We start from the raw sequence: 25,109 nt of genomic DNA, 5'->3' as shown, positions 1-25,109 counted from the left end.
AAGCTCAAACCTGCATCAGGCTCCACACTGGAGGTGCAGAGTCTGCTTGAGATTCTCTCTCTCCCTCTCTCTCTGCCCCTTCCCTGCTTGCTTTCTCTCTCTTTCTCTCTCTCTCTCTCAAAACAGATAAATAAACTTAAAAAACAGTATGTTTACTGTTAATGAATGACAGTCACGACACTGTTCCTATAAGCTCACATAAAGGTTGTATTCCATATAGTCAGTGATTGCTACAAGTACTAGGAGAAGTGGTTTGTAATGAGTGAGCGTACCTTTCCCCAAGGTGAGAAAAAATGGCTCATATACCACTATCTTTACCTGGAGTCGGGAAGGGAGATGTGAGGAATTTACTTTATATATATTCTTACCAGGACTAAGGCCAAGTTCTCTCATTAAATCGGGGTTACAAGCACAGAATCTATGCGAGAACTTCGTTATGAGAGTTTCAAGATACTCTCCACGCTCTTCAGGGGCATGGATATGACGAAAAAATTCTCTCAGTGCATTGGGCAAGAACTGGTTTCTAAAATTATGCAACGTGACAAGGTCATCCAAGACATCTCTCCTAGTGGAAACAGAAAAAGATACAGCTTTAGTTACCATTTCTCTACTAAGAAAATGAAAAGAACTCATAAATCATCATCTTTTTGAATGAGAATACTTTGTTACTGATTATGAGACCCACTAATCCTACAAAATATATAATGCTTAAAATTAAAAATCCAATTAAGATTATTTAAGACACGAATTTTAAAATCTTTTGTAAATAGGTTATTATAAAGCAACTGAAACTAGCAATTCTAATTATAAAATGAAGAAAAAATAAATTTAGCAACATTAAAAAATACAGCTTCTTTTCAAGCATCTATTTGGCTAAATCCAAATAAAAACAAAGTTCTTTATGCCTTTAACCATAAAAATAATGAAGAGTTTTCACTTTCAATACCAATCCACACCACCAGAGGTAACAACTATTTATGTGGACTTGTAAATGTCAACACAAACTATATATATTTTTAGTATTTGCTTTTCCTAGTTCATATGGTATATTGTGAACAGCTTTCTATGTCTTTACACACAGACCTAAATCATTCTTTTTAATGGTTCCACAGTATCTCTTCTTATGGATGTAACAATTCTATTTATGAATATTTAGATTATTTACAACTATATAAATATTTGTGTAAGTATGTGTGTACATATATAAGTATTTTTTACATTCTAATTGGCATATAGAATTTACATTCTAATATGGCATTCTAATAAATAGTCATACATTGATATAATATGCTTCAATTCTTGCTGAACCCAACCATGATTGTAAGATCATAATCTTTAATTTCTATCAATTGTTTATGGTAGGGATAAGCAAATCATAGCTAGTGGTCCAAATATGGCCTGCCACCTGTTTCATAAATTCAACTTTACTAGAAAAAAGCCATGCTTGTCAGGCTCTGTGCTGACAGCTCAAAGCCTGGAGCCTGCTTTGGATTCTGTGTCTATCTCTCTGCCCCTTTCCTGCTCGTGCTCTCTGTCTCTGTCTCTCTCTCAAAAATAACTAAGAAACATTTTTAAGAAGGCATACTCATTTGTTCACATACTGCTTGTCGGCTTGTAGGCTGCAATGGCCGTTATAAATAGCTACGAGAGAAAGTTCTCAGCTAGATGACTGCTGTGCGGTATAGTTTTTCTAGAAAAGCTTAACTCATTAAAAGCATTAGTTAGCTAATTTCTAAAGAAAACTTAAATTTTTTTTTTACCTTTCATCAAGATAGATTCTCAGTTTTTTCCAATTTAGTGTTCTTGTACAGAAGATAAACTTTGCTATTTCCTTTGGTGAATCATCTAGGATACCCTTGGACATAAAGTAGTTCACTCCCTAAGGCAGAAAGACAAGGCTACATAAATAAAGTCAGTCTTTATTTATAAATTTTAACAATTAGGCGATAGCAAAACAATAGCCGTAAATTCTTTCCAGCATTAATAGACTTTTTATAGCTTTAACATGCAAAATACAAGCTAGAACTTGAACTGAAACTATTACTTGTGGTTGATAGTTTACATGCAATGAAAAGTAGGAAATTCAAAGTTAAGACTCCTAAAGAAATAATAATTCAATTTTCTGTCCCATGTCAGTTAAAACTAACTATACAAAAATATGGCTTAAATGGTGGGGGCAGGAGAGAAGCAACTCTAGACTTTTAAGCCTTTTAACAAACACTTCTACTGCCTAATAGAAAACATGATTTCTTAAAGACATACACTATTCAAGAGAATAGCTTGAGAAAAAAAGATTCCACACACCGAAGAACAACGATTTTAAAAAATAATTAAATTATTCAACTTAAAGTAGGCACAATTCCAGGTGGGTTTATGGTCTGCACACACACTTTGGCTTTAAGCATTGCTACATTCTATAAGAATTTAGCTTCAATACATAGTGAGGCAATCTATAATAAGACAAAAGAGTTTCAATGGTTTTTCATAGGATTTATCTTTGAATTTCCTTTTCCCTGCATGCAAAGTTTACCAGAGAAGCATTATCCACAGTTTATACCTATTTTAGATTTAAATCAACAACAAAACATCAACAAAAAAAAATCGAACACTGAAGCCAATGTTCTCTCATGTATGTGGAGATCACATTCAAATAACTACCTTATGTGGATTTGAATGTGCAGTTATTGAAATAAAAGGCAGGTGTGTTTATTTCAACTCGTAGTTATCCAGATACATGCGTTCCCATGAATACTTATGTCTGGATAATAGCACACTGTGTGCACTTAATTAGTAGAGAAAATGATGTATTATGTACACACAACATACTGTTTTCACACATAAATTCCTTCAGCATTTCTTCCCTTTTACAAACAGTTACATATAGTACTCAGAAATATTGCACCCATTAAGAATTCAAAAAGTTGAAAGAATTTTTATAAAAGACTCTTCAAAATAAAAAGTATCATAACATTGTTATACTAAAAACACTAAAAAGCAATTTGATACCATGAGGTAATGCTGTTGGAAGGTTATAATTATCTGTAAATTGTAATTCAAACATAATATTTTTAACTATGAAACTAATTTTATGAGCCACCAGGATACTATCCCAATGGCAATATTATCAGTTTCTCATGTGAATTTTAATAGTAAAAGTCAGTGTTAAGGCACTGATTTAAAAAATCAATATAAAAGAGCAGATTATGATAGCATGAGATGTCCTTGTCAACTCAACTGTAAGCCACATTTCAGGCTGCATCCTAGATACGAGGCTGGGAAATGCAACATGGTCAAGATGGAAAGCCCAAGAATTTGGAATGAGGCTCTCAGCAATTATCTGAGGGGGCAGGAACTAAAGAAATATTAATGCTTGTTCCATCCTGTCCTCCATTAGTTTGAATAATCGAGAGTTGACTGTATGTTTTATTTGATCTATTTAGCAAAAGTTTTCAGGTTTGATTTCTCTCCAAAATTCCTCCATTTAAAAGACTAATAATTTTTCAGAAGTACTACCAGTGTTTAATTTTAATCTAAGTGATTCAAAGACAGAAGAATGTCAACTAGATATTATGTAATAGTTTCTTTATTTATACCTACTTGTAAACCAGTATTTAAGAGATGTAGAACTAATTCTAATTTTTAACATTATACAATATTAAAAAACACTATATGATCCATAAAATAGTATATAATTCTCTAATTATATAATATAATATGTACATTTTAACATCATTTAATGCTCCTTAGTTATAAATTAACATTGGCATTTGCCTCAGGTAAGATCCTAAAAATATGCTGTTGACAATTTCCTTTTTTAAGGAAAATATGTGTAGAGAATTTTGAAGTCTCCAAAATCAATTATATACAGGGAGTAAGCATCAACTCTGTCAGTTTTAAACCCAAGCCTGAAAACTAGGGACACAGCTTAAAATAAGCCAACTCTGTTGGTTTTCTCAGGAAAGGAGGCATTGTTTTTCAAGCCTGGGATTCCTCTGGAAAGGAAGATTACTTTAGAAGGGCTACCAAAGTGAAATGGGAAAAGGCATGAGACAGATTATAATCTTCTTCAATAAGCAAGCTGGCAACCATTTGAATTGCTATCTTATGTAAGCAATGAACTATATAAAAGTAAACATAGTATGAGATCTGTTGAATAACTGTACATTTGTTTAATAAGTGGTATAAGTATTTTTTAATTTTTAATATGGTTTTAAAAGAATGGCACAGAGAGATCCCTTTAGAACACTTAACATGTGAGTTACTTATGAGGACTAGAGCTCTCAGCACAGTGAGCCTATGTATATGGCGTCTTGCAAAGGAAATCATGAATATCAATGTTAGTTGATATTAACATAGTTTCTAGAAAAAAAAGGTAGTCTATAGCTTGCTATTGTCTACATAATCCACTATAATAAAAGTGTCCATTTTATGGGACATATTGATAAACTAGAACTTATCTGGATAAAGGAAAGCAAGACCTGATAAGATGGCTGAGGAGTCTAGAAGTCCTGTTAGATAATAAAGAGTTGAGGGATCTAGGGATATTAGGCCTAAAAAACATACTTAGGAAAGAAGTTTAAGATTAAGACATCTGAAAGGCTTTTTCATAAGGAAAAAAGGACAGACACTGTAATTCTAGTGAAGATCTTAAGCTGTTATAGAACTTCATCCCAGAATAATGCATACACACATTTAAAAATATTTTTTTTTTAAGAGAGAGAGAGTGTCCTTGCATGAAAGAGAGAAAGGGGGAGGGGCAGAGAGTGACGAGACAGAGGATCAGAAGCAGGCTCTGAGCTGTCAGCACAGAACCCTATGCAGGGCTTGAACTCACAAACTGTGAGATCATGACCTGAGCTGAAGTCGGATGCTTAACCCACTGAGCCACCAGGAACCCCATATTTTTCTAAAAATAAAAATGAAATGCATGAAGTTCATCTAAGAACTACAGGTTAGGAATCCTATGCTAGGCGATGTAGGAGTATGGTTACTAAATGTCAGGAATAAGGAGGCAGGTTAGTGTCACATAAGGAAGATCGTGCCTGCAACAACAGCTAACAGAGTTGCTCAAGGCCAGTAGTTTCTCGTTTGGTTAATTTATTTTTTTTGCCATATAACTCAAAGATAATCATAATGGTGTTGGTCCTGTAATGATTGGCTCCATAGCATAAAGGGAAGTTTCTGTTATCTGGAAGAAAACTATTGACCAAAATGGATTTTATTTAATAAATAATATTAAGGGAAAGTTATGGTGGGATAAATAATATTCTTTGATGAAAATAGATTGAATATAGATATTAGGATTCATATTTCTCCAGAAAATCATAAACATAAATACTATTCATATTGCAAATCCTAAATTCCTTAATAACGTGATTTTTTAAAAAAGTATCCATTTAACTTTAAATTTAAATATTAAGATGAACACCCAAAGACTAGTTTATAAAATTGACATATGTATGTCTGTGTATATGCATATATATTCATATAGATATCTACGTATCTGCTTTAAAAGCATTTCTGAAACACTGAGTCAAAACAAAACTATTAAAATCATCTATATCTTCACTTAAAAAGTACTAAGCAAATGGTAAATGTGCAAGGTGTTCAGTGACAGACAGTGAGAAGTATAAAAGCTTTGCTCTAAGCAAATCTAAAATTTATCTGGGAGAGGACACAGGCCCACAAATAACTACCTCATACATCTGTGACAAATCAATGATACAAGACAGGGAAAGAAGGCCTAAACGAACAGGTATGAAAAATAACCACTTCAGTAGTTCAATAAAAATAAATCACTGTAGGACAGTGTATCTGGATCAGGTTTCCTGGACTATCTACTCTTGAAATGATGGCAGGAGTTTAGAGAGGCCAGAATGAGGGACCCACTGGAGAGGAATATTTTAGTTGATGTTCTATTAGATGAGCAAAAACATGAGAAGGTAAAAAAAGTCAGACTATTTTCAGGAAAACGTGAACTATCTTGGGCTTGACAGCAAGTCTGAAATCACACTATAGCAGAAATAGGGCTGAAGTTTAGAGCATAAAGTTTATTGTCTACCCTGCATGTAAGTGGAAGCCCCTGAAGACCTGCAACATAAACTAGACAGCGGCCGCCATATTCCAGACTTATGCATGTGGGGGAGCGACAGGAACGCAAAGAAAACAGTCTATTCTACAACCATACGTAAGAAAAACCCCACATGCTACCCAGGTATACAAAAATGAGAAGTGAGAGCACATTTACCACGCACCAATGAATAATGAAAAGGGAAAGATAACGTTAACTGATGTTTCTGGCTTAGATGAAAAGGGAATGACTGACAGGGTAAAAAAAACAACCTCCACAGGTTATAGAGGGTGTTGAATTAAAGGAAAGAGTAATGAGTGTGGACTTTGAAATGTTGAATTTCAGGTGATAATAGATACAATTAGAAAGCCAGAGTAAGCAGTTGGCAATGTAATAAGAGAAAGAAAAACCTGAGAGTTGAATTTACCGATTAAGGATCCTGAATAAGAAGAATAAGTAAAGGAGTAAGTAATGAATAGAACAAGGGTAGAATAAAGTCCCAGGGGGTAAAAGTCTTTGAAATGTAAAGAAAAGGGTACTTGACGCAATTACATAGTATAGTTACATAATTAAAGCAACATCTTAGGATTGCTAGCTGGGCTTGAGAAAAGCACAGAAGACATCAGAGGGTCCCTTACCATGGCGATAAAAAAGCTTAAAATCAATCAGTCCGAAATGAAAAGTACAATAACTAAAATTTGAAACCAACTGGATGCAAAGACCCCAAAGATGGAAGAAACAAAGGAACAAAAAAGTGATAGAGAAGATAGAATAACGGAAAATACTGAAGCTGATCAAAAGAAGGAAAGAAAAATCTTGGATCATAAAAGCCGACATAGGGAGTTGATAACGCTTTCTGAGCCTGGAGGACAGGGCAGTAGTACTGGTTCAGAGACAGACATATAAAGAAACTGCCAAAGGCAGAAAGCAGAGTGGATATTGGTTTTCTTCTTAGGGTGGACAAACCATCTAGAAAGAGTTGGAAAAGAGAGCTGAATTGGATCTCTCAGTGAAGTGCTGAGGGTTTCTATCTACAACGGTGCTGCAAAACAAGGAATACACAAAAGGAGCGCCAGGCGGCAGCAAGAATCCAGGTGACATGTCAATTCATGTTACGTTCTCCTTAATAGAATACAGTTTACAGTAATCCAAGAAAGAACAATTAAGAAATTTTGTAAAGTAGACTCGACAGAATATGTTCCTAAAAATGATTTTGCAAATGACAGCCCCAAGACTTACACCATCAAATCAGTGTAGTGAACTGTTTTGATGTAATTTGTTTAGGAGGCAAACAATTCAAGAAATCATGAATAGATAGCTTATGCCAATATTAAGAAGGAGTTCAGAATGAAGAAAAAGATGTGTTGGAGTTTAGTCATATATGTGTGTGTGTGTACACATATATATATAAATATAATTTATTTATGATTGTAAGAATGGCTCTTTTCACATAATTTGTTTTAAGATCCCTTTACTTTGTTTCATTTCTTCTATGACATCGGCACCCACGTTTTCTCTCCCCTTTTAACAACAACGATGATTCAAATCATCATTATCCATGGTGTGCTTCAAAAGCAAAATCTACCATACTTATGTTCAGGACTAGAAATTATACATTTAGGAACAGAGGGAATTCTAAAAAATTTGGTATGCAAAGCCAAATGAAAAAGAATCCTCTCTTGTTACACACCTAAAACTGACTTAAAAAATTACAAAGTTTTAATTTAAGAAACCAAATACTGACCACTGGGACTGAATACTGGCCATTCACATAGACACTTGGCAGAAACATTGTGTAGCAGTTTGTATCAACAAAAACAATCATGTTATAAAACAAAACTGTGACAAAGTAAGGGGTATCCTTGTAGCTTTCAGAACACCATAATAAAGAAATTTAGAAAAAAACTGCTTTTGGTTACTTTTGTTCAAATGTGCCTTTGTTCATAATGTAAAATCCAGAACCCTGGCTATTTTCAGGTTAATAAACCTGTCCTTAGAGCATTATATAATGCTATTATAATTATATAATGAAAAGCAAAATGGACACTGCATTTATTTTTTAGATGACGTTATTAGAAGACTTTTAAAATAACGATCCTCAAATTTTAACAATGAATTTTTATAAAAGAGTTCAGTCTAGATTTCTACTTTTTCTTTCAATAAGAATTGATATAATATTCATATATGCATCTTAGCCTCAGTGAAATGAGCAACTGAAATGGCGTCTTTTCAGAGTAAAAATAATGCAAAAGTTAAGCGATACAAAAAATGTTATGGATGTCATTTTCTGGATAGAGGCAGCCCTCCACAGGTCACATGGAGTATCCCACTGTCTCGTTAGAAACTAGCAACAATGATTCAGATGACTGCTCTGATATTACTTCTTCTCTTTTACAGTACTTTCAGAATCAGTGAAGCAAAATGTAAAATCTATTAATTTATGTTCAGTCAGCAGTTCTCTCTCTCCATGTTTAATCAGAGAATATGTATTCATTTTATGGTTAAGGGGGGGAAAACACATAGAACTTGAACAGGTGAGATTCCTTTGGGGATATATATACTGTTCAAGTAATAAATCAACACGCTGCTTTTTAGTTGCAGCAAAATAAATGCAGAAGATTACTTAATGAGCACATTTTAAGTCTAAGTATCAATGTTTTTAATGTGTCATTCCATTTCATTTTACCCACTAACTTTTGTAGTATTTTCTTCTTCTGGAAGTTTTCAGGCTACTCTCCTCTGTTATAACACTGACCTTCCACGTGTACTTTAGAAATGTAGTGTATTACATTTATTCATTATAACTTAGGTGATTTATACATATTATAATCATTATTCCTAATCTAGTTACTAGATTCAGAGACTAAAATAAAAACTATGCTCAAGTTTTTAAAGTTCTCCTATTTGAAAAAATCATAAGAGCAATAAATAAAGTTTACCTCTTATTGAGGTACCTATCAGTAGGCAATTCATAGAAAGTGTCTGTGTGACTTAACAACAAATCAGAGGAAAGGAGGTAATGACAGTTGGGAAAGAAATGTGAAGATAATTTTGATGTCAGTTTTAAATGTGAACTGCAGATTTGGCTTCTCTCGTCCCTAGGAGGTACAGAGAGCACACATCGCCCATGCTTACATGGAGGATGGATAGATGGGAAGCGGAAATGCTGATATGCTGCAGCCAACTCCTTACTGAAACTGGTCCATATAAGACATTCCAGAGGATAATGACTCATGTCGTTCACTTTTAAGTATGGAATATGGAATAAAACTGGCATGGATTTCAGCTTCCAAGAACAATTTTATGGAGGACTTTTCCATACATCGAAGGGCACAATGTTGATAAACTGCTAAGAACAGATAGACACCCTAAATTATTTGCAGCTAGAAGCTGTCAAAAGGAAATTTTACATAAAAAGAGGGATCGTTCAAAGAAAATCAAAACAAAAATGGAAAATACTTCTAATGTGGAGTCCAGGGAAAATGGAGGAGAAATGTAAGACACATCATTGTGCTTCTTTTTCATAGGAGAGAAAGCAATGACATCAAACAAAATAACATAAATGTCATTATCTAGATTTTAAATAACAATTGAAAGTTCCTATTAATTAATTCTAATACACTCAGACAGAGAAAGAACCACACTGAGTTCTAGTAGTCTCCAAAAGTATCCCTCTCATGACTGGGATAAATCAACAAGATGAAGAACATGAAGGTAATTCTTAAATGATAAATAACTACCAACAACTAATATTACTGACAAGTTGCAGGTAGCTGAAGTGAGTAAGTTTCAACTTTCAGGAAAAGTCCTTTTTTTCACTAAACTATTTGTAAATAAGAAAAAGAAAACATTCTAATCAAAATCTGGAAATAAAACTCTATTAGGTTAAGGAACAATTAATAACAATTCAAACTAATGAGAAAGTGACTCATTTGAATACTAATATTGGCTAATTAAAATTCCCACTTCATAAAAACCACATATAAATAATGCATTCACCACTAATATATGTGTATATATGTATATGTTTAAATGACAAACTCAACTTTGGTAAATAAAAAGTATTTTTCTCATATTACCTAGATTCTCATATGTACATTTATAAATATATTTTGATGGCTCTGAAACAATTTTGAAATATATATTAAGAAAAACCTCAGATCTTAATAGTAGACAAGGAGAGAAGCAAGCTGGGATTTAAATGGTAGTTTTACTGCCAGCACAAGTGTATTCTTTTTCATGTAAACCACATTCAGCCACATATTCATGACACATATTTTAATTTAAACATAATTTTGGACAACTAATTATTGTTTAAAACATCCCCAAAAAGATTAAACTAAGTATCACCACTGGCACAAAGAGTTACTGTATACGCAAAAGACTGTTCATCACATACTAAGAAATAATATTAAAGGCCAATGAATGGTATTACCATTTAAAGCTAGGAGATGTTGGTGTGACTAATACATACATCACGAAGGGCCAAGACTCAGGTGTCAAATATTTATATCTACTAGAATCCAAACGTTCCAAGAGAGGAAGACCTCCAAGCTCAGACCAGTACTTGGCTCCTGACAGTGTAAGTTATTATGGTTGTACCACTAATATAAATGAAAGCTATGTTTTGGGAAGCCCTTAGAGATGCTAAGCATTTAACATATATTATTTCATTTAATATTCACAGTAATACCATAATATATGTAATATTTTTGTCCTCAATTTACATACAGGGAAATTGGAGTGCAAGCGTTAAATAATTTGCCAAGGTCAAACTCACATAATTAGTTAGTGGAGAGATACTTAATAAATATTTTTCAAATTAATGTATCTGTAGAAGTCCTCTAGCTGGCTTTCTAGAGAAGCTACACATTTTTAAGGATTACATAATTAAACTAAAGTTAAAAAAGAAAAGAAGATGACCACCATAAAAACCGATGAGTTGGATCAAAACTCCAGAATACTTTGAAATGCCTCACACAGTAAACTCTCAAAAGTCATAGTCACCAGCACAAATAATAAAAAGCAACAGGTCACTCTGATGCTATATTTACCTCCTAACAAATGGCCAAAAGTGGTTTACAATGATCTTATCACTTTTATAATAAAAGCATCTTCAACAATTTTATGACATGAAAGAAAATGTTATATAATATTAGGGACAAATGTATATTACTGTTGGTTAAAAATTTTGCATTTAATGTAATATTTCCTTAATACTCCCATATTTCAAAGGATGCTGTACAACTGAAGACATCCAAGAACTAAGGGTACTTTGTTTTTTAGGTTTCTGATAAAGAATTCATACTTTAGAGTGACATTAGCAATTGCTAAATTCAGATGAGACATGTAGGAGAGACAACTACTTTAGACATTAAAATTGATAACTTAGATCCAGAAAGTGTTGTCAAATTTCACTGAAACTGTGGACACATCAAATAACAAAGAACATTGAGGTTATTAAGGTTGTCAGGATATGGTAAGGAAGTAAGAGGTAAACAGATTTATCTTTGAAATGTACTTAAAATATTAACACAATATTGTAAACTTGCAGGTATATTTATCTAAGTTGGCAACAAAAGTAAAACTCAAACAAAAATTTTCGCTCATTTTACGCTTTGCACATTTTAAAATTTAAGAGTTGGTAGTACGGGTGCTGTGGTACTAAAATATTCTAGCTTTACTCTTTCTTCTGGTTAAAAGTCCTAGATCAATACATTTTCCCCTAGATAATTTTACTAGTTTACGTTTCCCCTAGATAATTCACACTAAATGAGGTAACAATATCCCCTTTGATATACTAGAGAAAACAAAAGCAAAATACATCAGGTGGTTTGCCTGATGAATAAACTATAAGATACTCTAGGTCTGACGCTCTTTTTCAATTACATTAAGACAAAAAGGGTTGGGAAATTTGTTTCCCTTTGAAGCTTCTAAAAGGTTTACCCTGAGTCCGTGTAATTCTGTGGAGTGATTCTATCGTACATACTGGGATGACTCTTGCAGACAAAGGAATCGGAGGGTAGCCAAGATATATTATGGTCAGGGGAGGGTACTGGCCTGAATGGCATAGGATAATGTTACCTTCTTCAACATAAAATTAACACATGATGGGTCAGATTAAAAAGAGAAAGATATATCCATACACACCCATACACATGCCATGGTGACCACAAAAAAGTATATGGCCTCCAGTTTGGTACCACCTGACAAGTCATAACCAGACTGAAAGTACTAAAATCTAGCCAGAGGATAATATTTAGTGTCTGCGAGGCATAGTTTCTCATTTTGACTCTAATGCTAATCAAGGGGAAAGGATTTTGCCAATTAGCTTGAGTATTTTAGCTGTTTTGCAAAAATCATTCCAATAGAGGAGAAAGTTTTCTAAGCTATATTCAGTGAGGGATGCCTCTCAATGTCAACGAACTCCTTTGCTTTAACTAAATTCTCAATAGAAAAATGGGGATAAAATTAATTTGCTAATGAAAACTAGTACTGTTTATTTTTATAAAAAATAATTTGTTGAGGATTACATATCAAAGTCTTGATGAGTCTGGGTGATGATGATGGTGATGATGCTGCATTGGGATCCGTTGGACTGCAAACAACAGGAGCCCCAATTCAAAACTGTAAAGGATTTGTTACCTGTATAACAAATAAATTGCAAAGTATTCTGGCTCCATGATTGTTAGTCTCATGGACTCAATTCTTCCTTCTTACTGCATTGTGGCATTAATAGCTCTCATGGCTGCAAGATGGCCGGTTCTGTTCCCGTCATTATATGCTCATACACAAGTGCCAGAGGTATGCACATTGACGGGTATGCACATATACACATAGATACTCAACAGTACTACTTTTTTTTTTTTGCCTTTTTTGAAACTTAAAATTTTCTCTGCACATGTTTCCTTCAATCTTATAGGTCAGAACTGGATTGCGTGGATGCCATGAGAGTCAAAGGAAATAAAATTAACATGAGTGTTTTGTAATAATCTGTATTCAACTTCTGAGGCTGAGAATGGATCTATCCTTTCAGCTTGTTCAAAGTCTTTATCTAGTGAGTAGTCTAAGCGGTGTGATTTAAACCTTGCCGATATAGGGCTACTGTGGTTTATTTTTAAAATTACTTTTATAATAGGATATAGTAGTGTTAGAAGGAATTTGAAGATATCTCCTGAGTTCTACTTATATCCTTCTGTTTTCCCCACTTTGTAGGGGCAACTATTTTCCATTCATAATTAGGTTTAATTACTTCAACCACAGAATAATTACTGATCCTCATTTTTTTGGGGTGTGTGTGTGTCTTTTTTGTTCAGTGGCAGAAGGACCTAAAGTAGCAAGAAGGTCATCTCAGCAGCCAATTTGAATCATTGTGCCTCTTATCAGTATTCTTCCTTTGGGTAAGGCTTCTAACCAGGAGAGCACAGAAGTAAGAGACAGAATACCAAATTTTACAAGTGGCTCACTAGTAAAACTAGTGTTGAGGATACTTGGAGGCCTGGCCCTTTTTATTGCCTTTAGAATTTCAGCCAGTTGCTCAGTCATAATTAACTCTAAGCCAATCATGTAATCCCTTCTATTCTGTTTTCAATTGGTCTAGGAATGTTCATGTGATTCAGTATGTCCCTTAGAAATCAACAGAAGTGCACTGAAGGCTCCTGAAAAAGATATTTTTCTTCCCAATAAGCATAAGGAATTTGAAGAGAGTTTCTTTGTGCTCTATCTTTATGGTGAGGATACTTTCAAATGAGGACGTTATGTTTTGAGTGGTGGTGGACAACTTTTTATCGAAAGAAGGCAAGTCAACACACCTTGAGAGTCCATGATATGATCAGTGGACCATGGAAATAACTCTGTGATAACCACTTCCGGGTGTCTTTGGAGGTAAGTAAATGTATATAGTTAAGCCACAATTAAGTTCTCTGTTCCTTCCAGCTAGAACACCCTAGATGATACACATAGGAAAAAGTGAGCAGTATATTTGCCAAACTCAAAAGCATCTTAGTGGCCTGTCAGCCTTCACTGAAAATACCTCTGTGTTGCAGGAGATAATAAACTTAGTATAGAGAATGAGATCCCAAGAATATAATTATAAATGATTTGTTACTAATTATTTGATATGAATATTTATGTTGATGTCTAAAGGCAAATATTTGAATTCAATATGGCAATCAGGTTTGTTGTCCTAACCTTATTTTCCAAAGTAACATTTTTTCAACAGATTAGATGACAATCAAATTTTGAAATCTCAGTCTTTCAAGACAAAACTCTTAGTTTTAACCTTTTTAATAAGTACTACCATACAAAAAAACAAATATAGATTCATAGACTTCCAATAAGAAGAGGATTACAAGTAAAATAGGTATCAGATAACTGTCGGTAAACAAGAGGGCATTTCAATCATTCAAGCTAGATGTCTATCCAGTTAGGAACATATATTTATTTACACAAAGTAAGGCTACTGATAAGCTATACTAGTATATACAGAACATATCCCCTCAAGTGTTTATTTTACCAAAGAACAAACCCCAAAAGCCACTATGTCAGATAAATTTGAATACTGCATACAACAACCTTCTCTTTCATATTTAAAATGTATATCAATGTATTAAATGTTTTGAAATAAGCCAGCTAATCATAATGTGTCATTTATTAGACTTGGGAACTCCTTTGACTATCCATTGTCCTGTGGAATAATTATTCCAAAATATACATTTGGGAAATGCTTATCTGTACATTTTGATGATACCAATTTCTGATAGGGTTTTCTATCCTTAGAAATAAAAATATTGTTCATCATTGTTGCTATGCTATGAAGTAATGGTAATGAACATTTTGCTGCTGTATATTAGGTCAAAAAGTAAGATTTTACATCTGAGTACAAACTTCTGAGTTCCTTTTTATAATGGAGAACTACAATTTCCTGTTTATATTTTAGCTGGACCAACAACAAAAAGAATCATTATCTTTAACATAAATTGCTTATGCATTTCCCTCTAAAATGTTATGCAGGTCAAATTTAAAATATTTCTTCTCATAATAGACTCCATCCCAGATCAATCTAATAATTATGCATAAATTTGTACACTTGTAGGCCATCCTTTATGAACACAAGGAAAAGGTGTTTATAGTTACAAAAAGACTACTTTCCCTGACCCCAATGAGAATATTAAAAAACTTAAAAAAAATACTTACACAAGCAAAAATAAAACCTATATATATTGAAATTAAGTCATGTTTGCCAAGTCAAGAAAATGTTTAATACTAAATGGAGTTCAAGGAATGTAGCTAATTGGTTAATAAGAAAAATTACTTTATTATAATATTGCTAGCAGAATAAAATCAACACACGGAACTTGTACATGCAGGGGAAAAACAGCCTAACGTACACAGATGGCTTCCAGCACATTCCTTTACTAGAATGTGGTCACCTGCCACAAAGTACACAAGCTCATGCACAAGGTCAAGACTTTACATAGAGCTGAGATCACAACGTCATGCAGATAACAACAGCGTGCTAGATAATCATACCACAAACTGTGCAGATGTTCTCCCCCACCCCATGAGCCACTGCCAGCAGTTGCTGTGGAGTTTGGTTACCCATATCCGTGACATGAACGATGTCCTTTGGAGAATCTTGCTCCCTGTGGCTGTAAGTATTCTTATTTTTATAATATTTTAATGATGCTTGCTATCAAAATGATAAGTACAGAACTAGAAATTATGGAAAAGTAGAGTTTTTATAACACTGAGTAATTATACACATCTTATCTCAGGTACTAACAATAAACAATACTTATATTTAAACATATTATAAAAACTAATTTACTGCTCAGACTTAAATGAACCCAAAATAACACATTTGATGATAGTGCTCCAATGAGGGCAGAAAAAACCTTCAGAAAGTACCATCTGATTTCTAGCACTCAAAAAACTTGGCAAGAGTCACTCTAAGACCTGGCTAAAGTATGACTCATGCAGATGATTCTATATAAAAATATCCATTGGGATAACTCTTTGAATTACACAATTTCAACTCTGAAGGCTTGACTTGGATAAACGACCAAGTTGATACTGTTTATATTAGTCAATGAAATAAAGATTATAGTCATTAAAATACTTTACCCTCATTTCTCTGTATCTATAAGTATATTTCAAAGCCTTTCTTTGCCTATTTACAACCTGGGTGCATTCTGGTAAAGACGGGATTCTAGTTTGCCATCAGGCAACACATGCTAAGTTACTGATGTTCATAAAAGAATAGAATCAGAATTCTGGAACCACAAGTCCAGTGGTTCAGCTCTATGCCTCTTTGGCAGCATTATGTGCCCCTTTCAGAATAGTGAATTCAGTACTGTAATGCTCCAGGCAAGGGAGTGAAGAAAATGAAAATACAGCCAACTCTCAATAATAATGGAAGATAGGATGGATAAGTAAAATGTGAAGATCTAAAAATCTTATTTCAACTAATAACTTTGATCCCCTCTTTTAGCAAACATTTGACTTAAAATTTGTTTTTAAGTTTTGTGAGATAAAAACAGGTCTTTTAATTTTACCTCATTTTCTCTGCCCACCCCTGCAAACACAGTAGAGGAGGTGTAACAAGAACTCTGTAGTCTGATATATGTAGCTGCAAAGATGGAAATGTATTTTGACATCTAGTTTTTCCAATTCAGGTATTTAAAACTACTCATATCATATTCTAGAATATGAGGACCTATCTATGTTTCATCTTTGCATAAAAACGATGGTTTATAATTTATTTTAAAAGTTGATATTCCTTTAGCAAGGCATGACTACTTACCATAATTAATATCAGCAGTTACATCCAACATTTCTGACTTTGTAAATCTAAAACTCAGTACTTACCAAGTTATATTTCCCTTAGAATGTAACAGTTGCAAATGATATGAATTGGAGATGACAGTATTGCTCATTATCAGCATAATTCATGACAGGAACCAGAATGCCTTGATAAATTGGACATAATAAGGCTGGTGCTTATAACAGCTGCCTTTCGTCATCCTTATGTGCTATTCTGCCTCAGTTCTCCAGTAATCACCATTTGATTAACTGAAGAGATTAATGCAAAATATGTATCTTATTATAAAGTTCATCAGGAGAACTGTTTTGGTTAGTGAGAAGAAATGTCTTATTTGAACAGAGAATAACGAAACCTCTGAAACCATGGTATTTTTCAAATGTGTTGGTTCAGAAGAATCTCTCGTGCACAGCAGCTATGCCACAGAGCACGATCAAAAAGTGACATCCTTCCTACCGCTATATATTTAGATGGGAGAGAACTTGGATTTGACCAAACAATGAAGGAAAAATGTATGTATTTTACGATAAAAATACATCAGGAAAAATTTGCAATTAAGTTACAAAACCTAAATTCATGACAGTTTAGTTTATCCATTCATTTGCCTTCTAAACTAAGAGTCCTCTATTCACTGCACATCAAAACCAACAGTTTTCTTACTGTCAATATTTATATCAGGCTTTATAATACATATATTTTGTTATATCTGTGGTGCTAAGACATAACTCATAATGTATGTATGGTGTTCATTTTTTATTTGCGTACAAGAAAAATTTCAGAAATCGTATGTAATAAGTGAAAATCAATTTAGTATTAAAAATACCATTTGCATCGGGGCACCTGGGTCGCTTAGTCAGTTAAGCGTCCCACACTTGATTTTGACTCAGGTCATAATCTCACGGTTCTTCATGAGACTGAGTTCTGTGCTGGGCTCTGCACTTATAGCGTGGAGCCTGCTTGGTATTCTCTATCCCCTCTGCTCTCAGCTCCTCCCCTGCTCTCTCTCTCAAAATAAATAGACTTAAAAAAAAGTCATTTGGATTATGATAAGCACATTTGTAAAATCAGTACTTTTGTTCAATATTAAAATATTTTGTCAGGGAAACATTTTTCTAATTATAACATAACAAAAGTTAAAATCTTTTAAAAAATATTTTGCTGTGGGGCACCTGGGCAGCTCAGCTGGTTAAGTGTCTGACTTGGATTCGACTCTGGTCATGATATCATGGCTTCACAGGTCTGAGCCCTGTGTCTGGCTCTACGCTGGCACCATGATACCTGCTTGGGATTCTCTCCCTTCCTCTCTCTCTCTTCCCTCCCCTTCTTGTGCTATCTTGGCTTTTCTCAAAATAAATTTAAAAACTTAAAAAAATTTTTTTGAAGTTTATAAAAAGTATTTGGATACATGATCTAAATAGTCCTTAATAACTCTACAAGAAATGAAAAAAACTGCTCTTTGAAAATTAAAGTAAATTAAAATCACTGCCAGTTATTTTATTCCACAAAAAATAATTCACCTAGAAGTAGTAGTACTGAGTGCTGTATAATTTCCATTATATTTCTTTTTTTTAAATGTTTGCTTATTTTGAGAGAGAGAAAGAGAGCGAGTGAGCAAGCACACCAGCATGGGGAGAGGCAGAGAGATGGAGAGAGAGAGAATCCCAAGCATGCTTTGCACTGTTAGTGCAAAGCCCAACACGGGGCTCCACCTCACAACTGTGAGATCATGACCTGAGCTGAAATCAGGAGTCAGATACTTAACTAACTGAGCCACCCAGAAGCCCCTCCAGTATATTTACACATTTAAACATTTCTGGAAAAATAATTTCTGAGATTCTGAAATTTTCTAGGTTATAATAAAATGAAAGTAGGGAGAAAATCAGTGAAAGCACCGTCTTCACATTTTGATCATTTAATATATTACAATAAGAAGTAATTAAATAGTTTGGAACATTCAATGACTTGTTACTTCACTTGCAAGTTTATTATATAGCAGCAAAGCTGCGGCAAGATGGTAATAAAGTTCTATTATTATAAATGCTCAAGCTCTTCACTTACCTCCTCTGGGTTGGCATTAAAGGTGAGGCTGCCTTCATCCAACTGCATATACAATTTTCTGAAGGAAAATCCTAGAGGTGGGCTCTTATTGTATATGGAACAGTGACCCCATGTGGATTTACACAACCTATAAGATAAAATCAGATGAGAAAATATTACTATATTTAATTTCCTAAGTTAAATATGTACATATACCCTATAATAGTAACATGAGACAAAATAGTAATTTATAGCTCTAAAGTTGAAAATGTTAACCTCTGTACTTGTTTGGTTACTACAGTATGGTCGACAAATGCCTTCAATGTGGCGATTCTGATAAAGATTCTGAGTTACAAAGATTAATATTCATGAGTACTATCTGAAGTTAAATATAACCTATTACTAATAATAGGAAAGAAAGATATTTACTTATAACATTTACAGAGTGCTTAGTAGATGCCAAGCACTATTTAAAACACTGAAATCATATTAACTTGCTTAATCTTTATAACAATGCTATGATGTTGGTGCTAAAGATAAACAAAGACACAATAAGAGATGAAAAAGTTGATTTGCACCTAAGGAGTTTTACTCCAGAGTTAGCAATCTTAACCAAAAAAGCTAAACAGGATTAAGTAGCTATGTCTCCATTGCAAAATAAAATTGCATGGGGGTAAAGATTGCTAGGTAAGGGGAGAACTTTGTTTTTCTAACAATACATATATTGATAACAGGCAAGCTAAACATAGAAATTATAATGCTGTAACTTCAGAACAGACATAGAAAGCTGTATGTCATTAAGCTTAGCTGTTTAAGATCCTGCTTCAAAACACCAGTTCTTTACTATTACAATAATACATGATTGTTTAAAAATCCCATGAAACCTAAAAGGCTAATAGTTCATATCAAAACACACTATTTTTCATATTGGGATAGTTGTGTCCAACTCTATGCAAAGGCATTAGCTACTGGTTAAAGCTGGTTTTATATTATTACAATATACAATGTCTCAAAATTCTGCATCTATGCCATAGATCAAGAAATATAAGTGCATTACTCTAGAGACCCACAGAGTACTGAAATTATGTTTCAGTGCACTTTTAATGACTATCTCAAAATTATATGATTTTGTGTGTTTAAAACACTACTTGTAGGGACAGACATATTCCCTATTGATATTCATTATTGATTGGCTCAAAATTCTTGTCACACACATATCATGTACAGGATAATAAGAAAAAGATCTGTTTCAGTCTATAACTTCAAAAATTGTGAGGATAGTGGGTAAAATATGCAATTTAATATGAGAATAACTTCTTAATAGTTAATTTATATCCCTGCATTATGTTTAGCAACCAAATTTAATCACTGATTCAAAATAGTGAGTTTAGGAACTTGAGAAAATTATCAATATTATAGCACCTTCTTTAATCCTCTAGCTTTTGAACTTTATTACTGAGCTATGTAATAGAACCTTTCAATATTAAGTATTCCACACATCCAAAATCAAAATAAAAATTAAGCTAGACTTTAATTTAAAATTGAAGCAATTTATCACTAAGACACAAAAACCCAAATGTCATAAAAATAGGCATAATAATGTCATAAGAATAAAGGAAGCACTTCTTCCAGAAATGAACACCAGATTTAAATCCCAGATGAAGAATACAATCTGGTTCACTTCAGGTAAATGTGGAAATAAGCTTTTGTTTTTCAAAGTTCATATACAGGATTACAAATTAAGTTTGCTGGGAATACTAAAATGCAGAAAAGAAATTCTAAATAAATAATGGGCCAGTTTTAAAATACTTTTATGTGTTCTTTTATTAATTAGAAAATTAATAACTATAATTTAAACACTATTAATTAATAGAATTTCCTCTCACTTCCATAGTACCTAAACTATAACAAGACAATGAGAGAACAACAAGAAGATTTTTATCTGTTCAGAGGTTGAGGAATTATGTAGTTAATACTGTAATTTTGTAGCATGAGAAAGCCTCAGTGTCATTGTTGGTGATGCTATTTGGATAACTTGTTAATTCTCTCATTAGATTTTCATTTAGAAATTATTTAAAGTCACGAAAAGACTTTTGTTTTAGGTTTGGTAACATTATCATGACCCAAGTATATGATGCTATGTAAGGAGTAATGTCAGTTCTATAAAACAGATTCTATGCCAAACATTTTTAAATTTATAGATTAAATTTAGACTTATATAATCACTGCTATAATTTCTATAATCTAGCTTCACTTCAGCAAGGTTATCTCCTGGCATTCTACTATCTGACTACTTCATTGATGAAACAGTGGTTAGAAAAAATAAAAAGTAGATGAAACACTTATGATAGAAATACATAAATAAGTAAACACACAATCTTCATATGGGAAGCACAAACTATACCAGGGATGTAAACATTCTAAATGATGGATTAAAAATTTTTTAAATTCTTTTTAAGATTTTTTTATTTTTTAAGGTAATACATCCGTTTACAACCCAGAGATATTCATAATTTCTATTCATCCATGGGTTTCTTTCTTTTTTTTTTAAATTTTCTTTTTTTTTTTTTTTTTTGAGAGAGAGAGACAGAGACAGAGACAGAGACAGGGAGCCAGCAGGGGAAGGGCAGAGAGAGAGGGAGACATGGAATCCTAAGGAGGCTCCAGGCTCCGAGCTGTCAGCCCAGAGCCTGACGCGGGGCATGCAATACTGACTGAGCCACTCAGGTGGCCAACCACTTGTGTTTTCAGATTAAACTGATCATTTCTGATTTACAGTAAATTGACACCTCCTGACTGATAACTTCTAACTGTAAAGTTTTCTTTTGAAACTGTCCTTTCTCCAATATTAAATTTGACCGTGATGACAACTCTGTGTCTTTCCAGATTTTAATAAAGAGCCAGTCAAAATACAAACCTAGGTTTACAAGAGATACTTCAGAATACATACATATCTATTACAAAACGAACAGGTAAGCGGGATTGGGCTTAAAGATGCCTGAATCAGACGTGTTAGGCTGAACTCACCCTTGCCAGAGAAGTTCGTCATTCGCAAGGTCCTGCCAAACACAGGAGGCTAAGCAGAGGTCGGTCGCATTCAGGTAGGACAGGATGGTAAAGCTTAGCTCAGGGGGCAGCATTTCCAAATTAATGAATCCTTCCTGTTCTTTTGATTTCCGTGCCTTCAGAAGATGATAAATGTCGATGCCTCCTGGGACCTGTTTCCGGTGACCGGTGTCGGGCATGCTGCTGGCAGCCATCCTCCTGCTCTGCTCTCTGCTCAGGTAGCCTTGCTCGCTGTAACCTTCGTGCTGGAGCTGCTGGTTTCTGGCCACTCTCCACAGGCCCTGACCCATCTGCAAGCCTGGGAGAAAGCCAGAATGTTGTACGAAGGTTAACTCTGACACGAAGCACTAATTTACCAGAATTAACACTCCTCATCAAAGCATGGTTAAAGTTGTAGTAGGTTACAAAGAAGCGCTGGAACCTCGTAAGTACAAACTTCGACAGAGTAAGTTGCAGAAATATCTGATTTGATCATCACCTTTATCCCAGTTTGCTAGTGGCTTTTAAAGTCCACAGGTGACATAATCATTTTTCACATGGTGAGATTTAAAAGTTACTAATGTCCTAAAGACTCTTACAAATTATAATTATGTGGACTTATGGGCCAGTATTAAATACAGCTCTGATCAGAGCACAGGACTTTAGTTAAAAGGCCTCTAGACCCTGCTTTTTATCAAAACTCAGGCTAAGCCAAGCTAGTTCCTTTTAACCAAACTCCCAGATGCATAACAGCTGCGAAACAGGCTTTTCCTTTAATTCTTGCCAGTCTACACTTAAGTTGTAGACTGTAATAAAATGTAACATAGGCCCTGAAGTCTAATTCAGAAACCTCATAAATTAGACACCTAGAACTCCATGATAAATACCTTAGTAATGACTATTTGGTTTTGTTGTTGCTTTAAATAAAAATCATCATTTAAACCAATTTTCCAGTTCTTCTCCAGACGGACCAGTAGGTTCTTCAGCGGTACCTGTAAAAAGGTAGGAGAGGACGAGGATGTGCTCCGGGCCCCCTCTACCTTCACCTGACCTCCAGCCAGAGCAGCTCCACATTTATCTGCTAGAAATATTGGACTGCCACTACATAAATATTAACAAACTACTCGCCTAGGCTCCCTATTTGATCTTGGCTTTAAAATAGTAACTTTGCCCAGGGAAATAAATTTCTTGAGAAAAATGAAATCAGGAAGAGCTTTTAACTGACACAAGTTACCTCCGTGATCTTTTTTCCAAAATATTCTTGTTTTACAAGCCCATGTTGACTACTAACATGTATGTGCATGTAATTTAAAAATTGGGAGAAAAAATAATTTTCACATAAAATCATTAAAATAAATTTCATAGCATCACCTAACCTTAAAATAGTTTTAATGAGCTGTTTACAATGAGAAGGAACATATTAATAACTTTCAAACGTGGGGAGATTTACTTACAAAGAAAACACAAAAATAATCTTTTATCCCTATAGCACATACTGCAATAATAGTAGTGCTTAAATTGGTGATTAGAGTATAATACTTAAATTTATATTTTTTATATAGGCTCATAAGAGACTGAACAGACAAGCCCCAGAGCTGGAGAAAATATTTACAAAACACCTATCTAACAAAGTACTGGTATGTACAATATACAAAGAACTTTTAAAGTCAACATTAAGAAAACAACCCACCTAAAAATCTGCAAAAGATCTCAACAGATACCTCACCAAAAAAAGATATACAGATAGCAAATAAGTATATAAAAAGATGCTTCATACCATGTGTTGTTCTACAATCTCAAATCAAAATAATAATAGAAAGTAAATACCATACATATTAGAATACTTGCAATCCAAAACACTGGCAACACCAAATGCAGGCAAAATGCAGGAATGCAAAATGAGACAGTCACTTTGGAAAACAGTTTGGCAGTTTCTTACAAAACTAAACATGCTTTTACCATATGATCCAGCATTTGTGATCCTTGGTATTTACCCAAATATGTTGAAAATGTATGTTCACATAAAAACCTGCACAAAAATGTCTATAACATCTGTCATCATAATGATCAAAACTTGTAAGCAACCAAGATTCTTTCAGTAGGTGAGTGTATAAACTGTGGTACATCCATACACTGAAATGTTTTAGGACTAAAAGAAATGATCTATGAAGCCATAAAAAGGCACGGAGGAAACTTAAATGCATATTACTAAGTGGGAGAAAATGATCTGAGATGGCTAAATAATGTACAGTTCCAATTATTTAACATTCTGGAAAAGGCAAACTCCAGAAAATAAATATGATTAACACAGAAAAATAAAGAATATCAACAAAATTTGTAAGGAATTTTCATTTTCTTAACATTTAAATACACTATGTCATACGACAACATGAGGATAACTTAATTTTGACAAACCATAACATTTTAAGATTCAAAATCATAAAGAAAGGTATTTTATTTCCATCATGGCTATTTCTGTATCTTAGCAAGAAAGTATCTAAAATCATGTTGCCTGCCAAGGTCATTTAGTATATCTTGTCCTTTTTGATGATTACATTGATTTTTCTCTATGGCTTTTGTACTTCTAAATGTGAATACTACAACATGGTAACTACAGTATTTGAAATCTCAAGATTTAAGGCACTTAATATCAATTTCTGTGTATTTCCCCTATAGCATCTTTCTGGTGAAGCAGCTGTTAGGCAGCTGTTGTTATTCTCAGGGATGTTGCTAGGGAACACAGAATCAGGGTGATTTCCCTAGGCTCTGGACTTTAATGGGGATCACTTAAATTGAACACTGGATAATGTGATTCAGAAAGCATCCGGCAGGTAGGAAGAGGTAAAGCTAGCAGCTGGTTCTTGGGTTGGGGGTGGAAGGTTGAGGCTCATGTAAGCATAATTCAGACAAAGAAACTGCATTTTCTATTTTCCTACTGAATAATGCCACAAATTGCCCTCTTAGAATGTCCCTTTCTCTTTAGAGCAGTTCTTGATACTGGGCAAGAACATAAAATGATAAACCACTTGAGGAAGATTAATATCTTAAGTTTATGCTTTGGAGAAAGGAAAAGGTGTTTATAGAGTTCCATCCCCACTCCCCATCTTCCTTAGGATAACAGAGATATGGAATGTG

The 25,109-nt window shown here is 33.9% G+C and overlaps 1 protein-coding gene across 3 annotated transcripts in view; it reads right to left on the bottom strand.

The window, feature by feature from the left end:
- FBXO8 (F-box protein 8) overlaps positions 1-25,109 on the bottom strand; it is a 47,905-nt gene that overhangs the window by 7,017 nt on the left and 15,779 nt on the right. For 2 of the 3 annotated variants that reach the window (XR_003908386.1, XM_029938677.1), the window contains exons 2-5: positions 21,957-22,293; positions 18,951-19,077; positions 1,761-1,879; positions 369-565 (exon numbers count right to left, since the gene is read on the bottom strand). Coding sequence is in view for 2 of the 3 variants with exons in the window: in XM_029938677.1 (XP_029794537.1) it covers positions 369-565; positions 1,761-1,879; positions 18,951-19,077; positions 21,957-22,285 (772 nt within the window). In the remaining variant the exon portion in view is untranslated. Of the gene's footprint in view, positions 1-368; positions 566-1,760; positions 1,880-18,950; positions 19,078-21,956; positions 22,294-22,861; positions 23,155-25,109 lie in introns of those variants that run through there. The other variant, XM_029938683.1, reaches the window with a different exon arrangement.

Source organism: Suricata suricatta, chromosome 1 (assembly GCF_006229205.1).
Source record: "Suricata suricatta isolate VVHF042 chromosome 1, meerkat_22Aug2017_6uvM2_HiC, whole genome shotgun sequence".
Classification (NCBI taxonomy): Eukaryota; Metazoa; Chordata; class Mammalia; order Carnivora; family Herpestidae; genus Suricata; species Suricata suricatta.
Note: the sequence above shows the minus strand (reverse complement) of the source record. Positions and strands in the feature narration are given on the sequence as shown.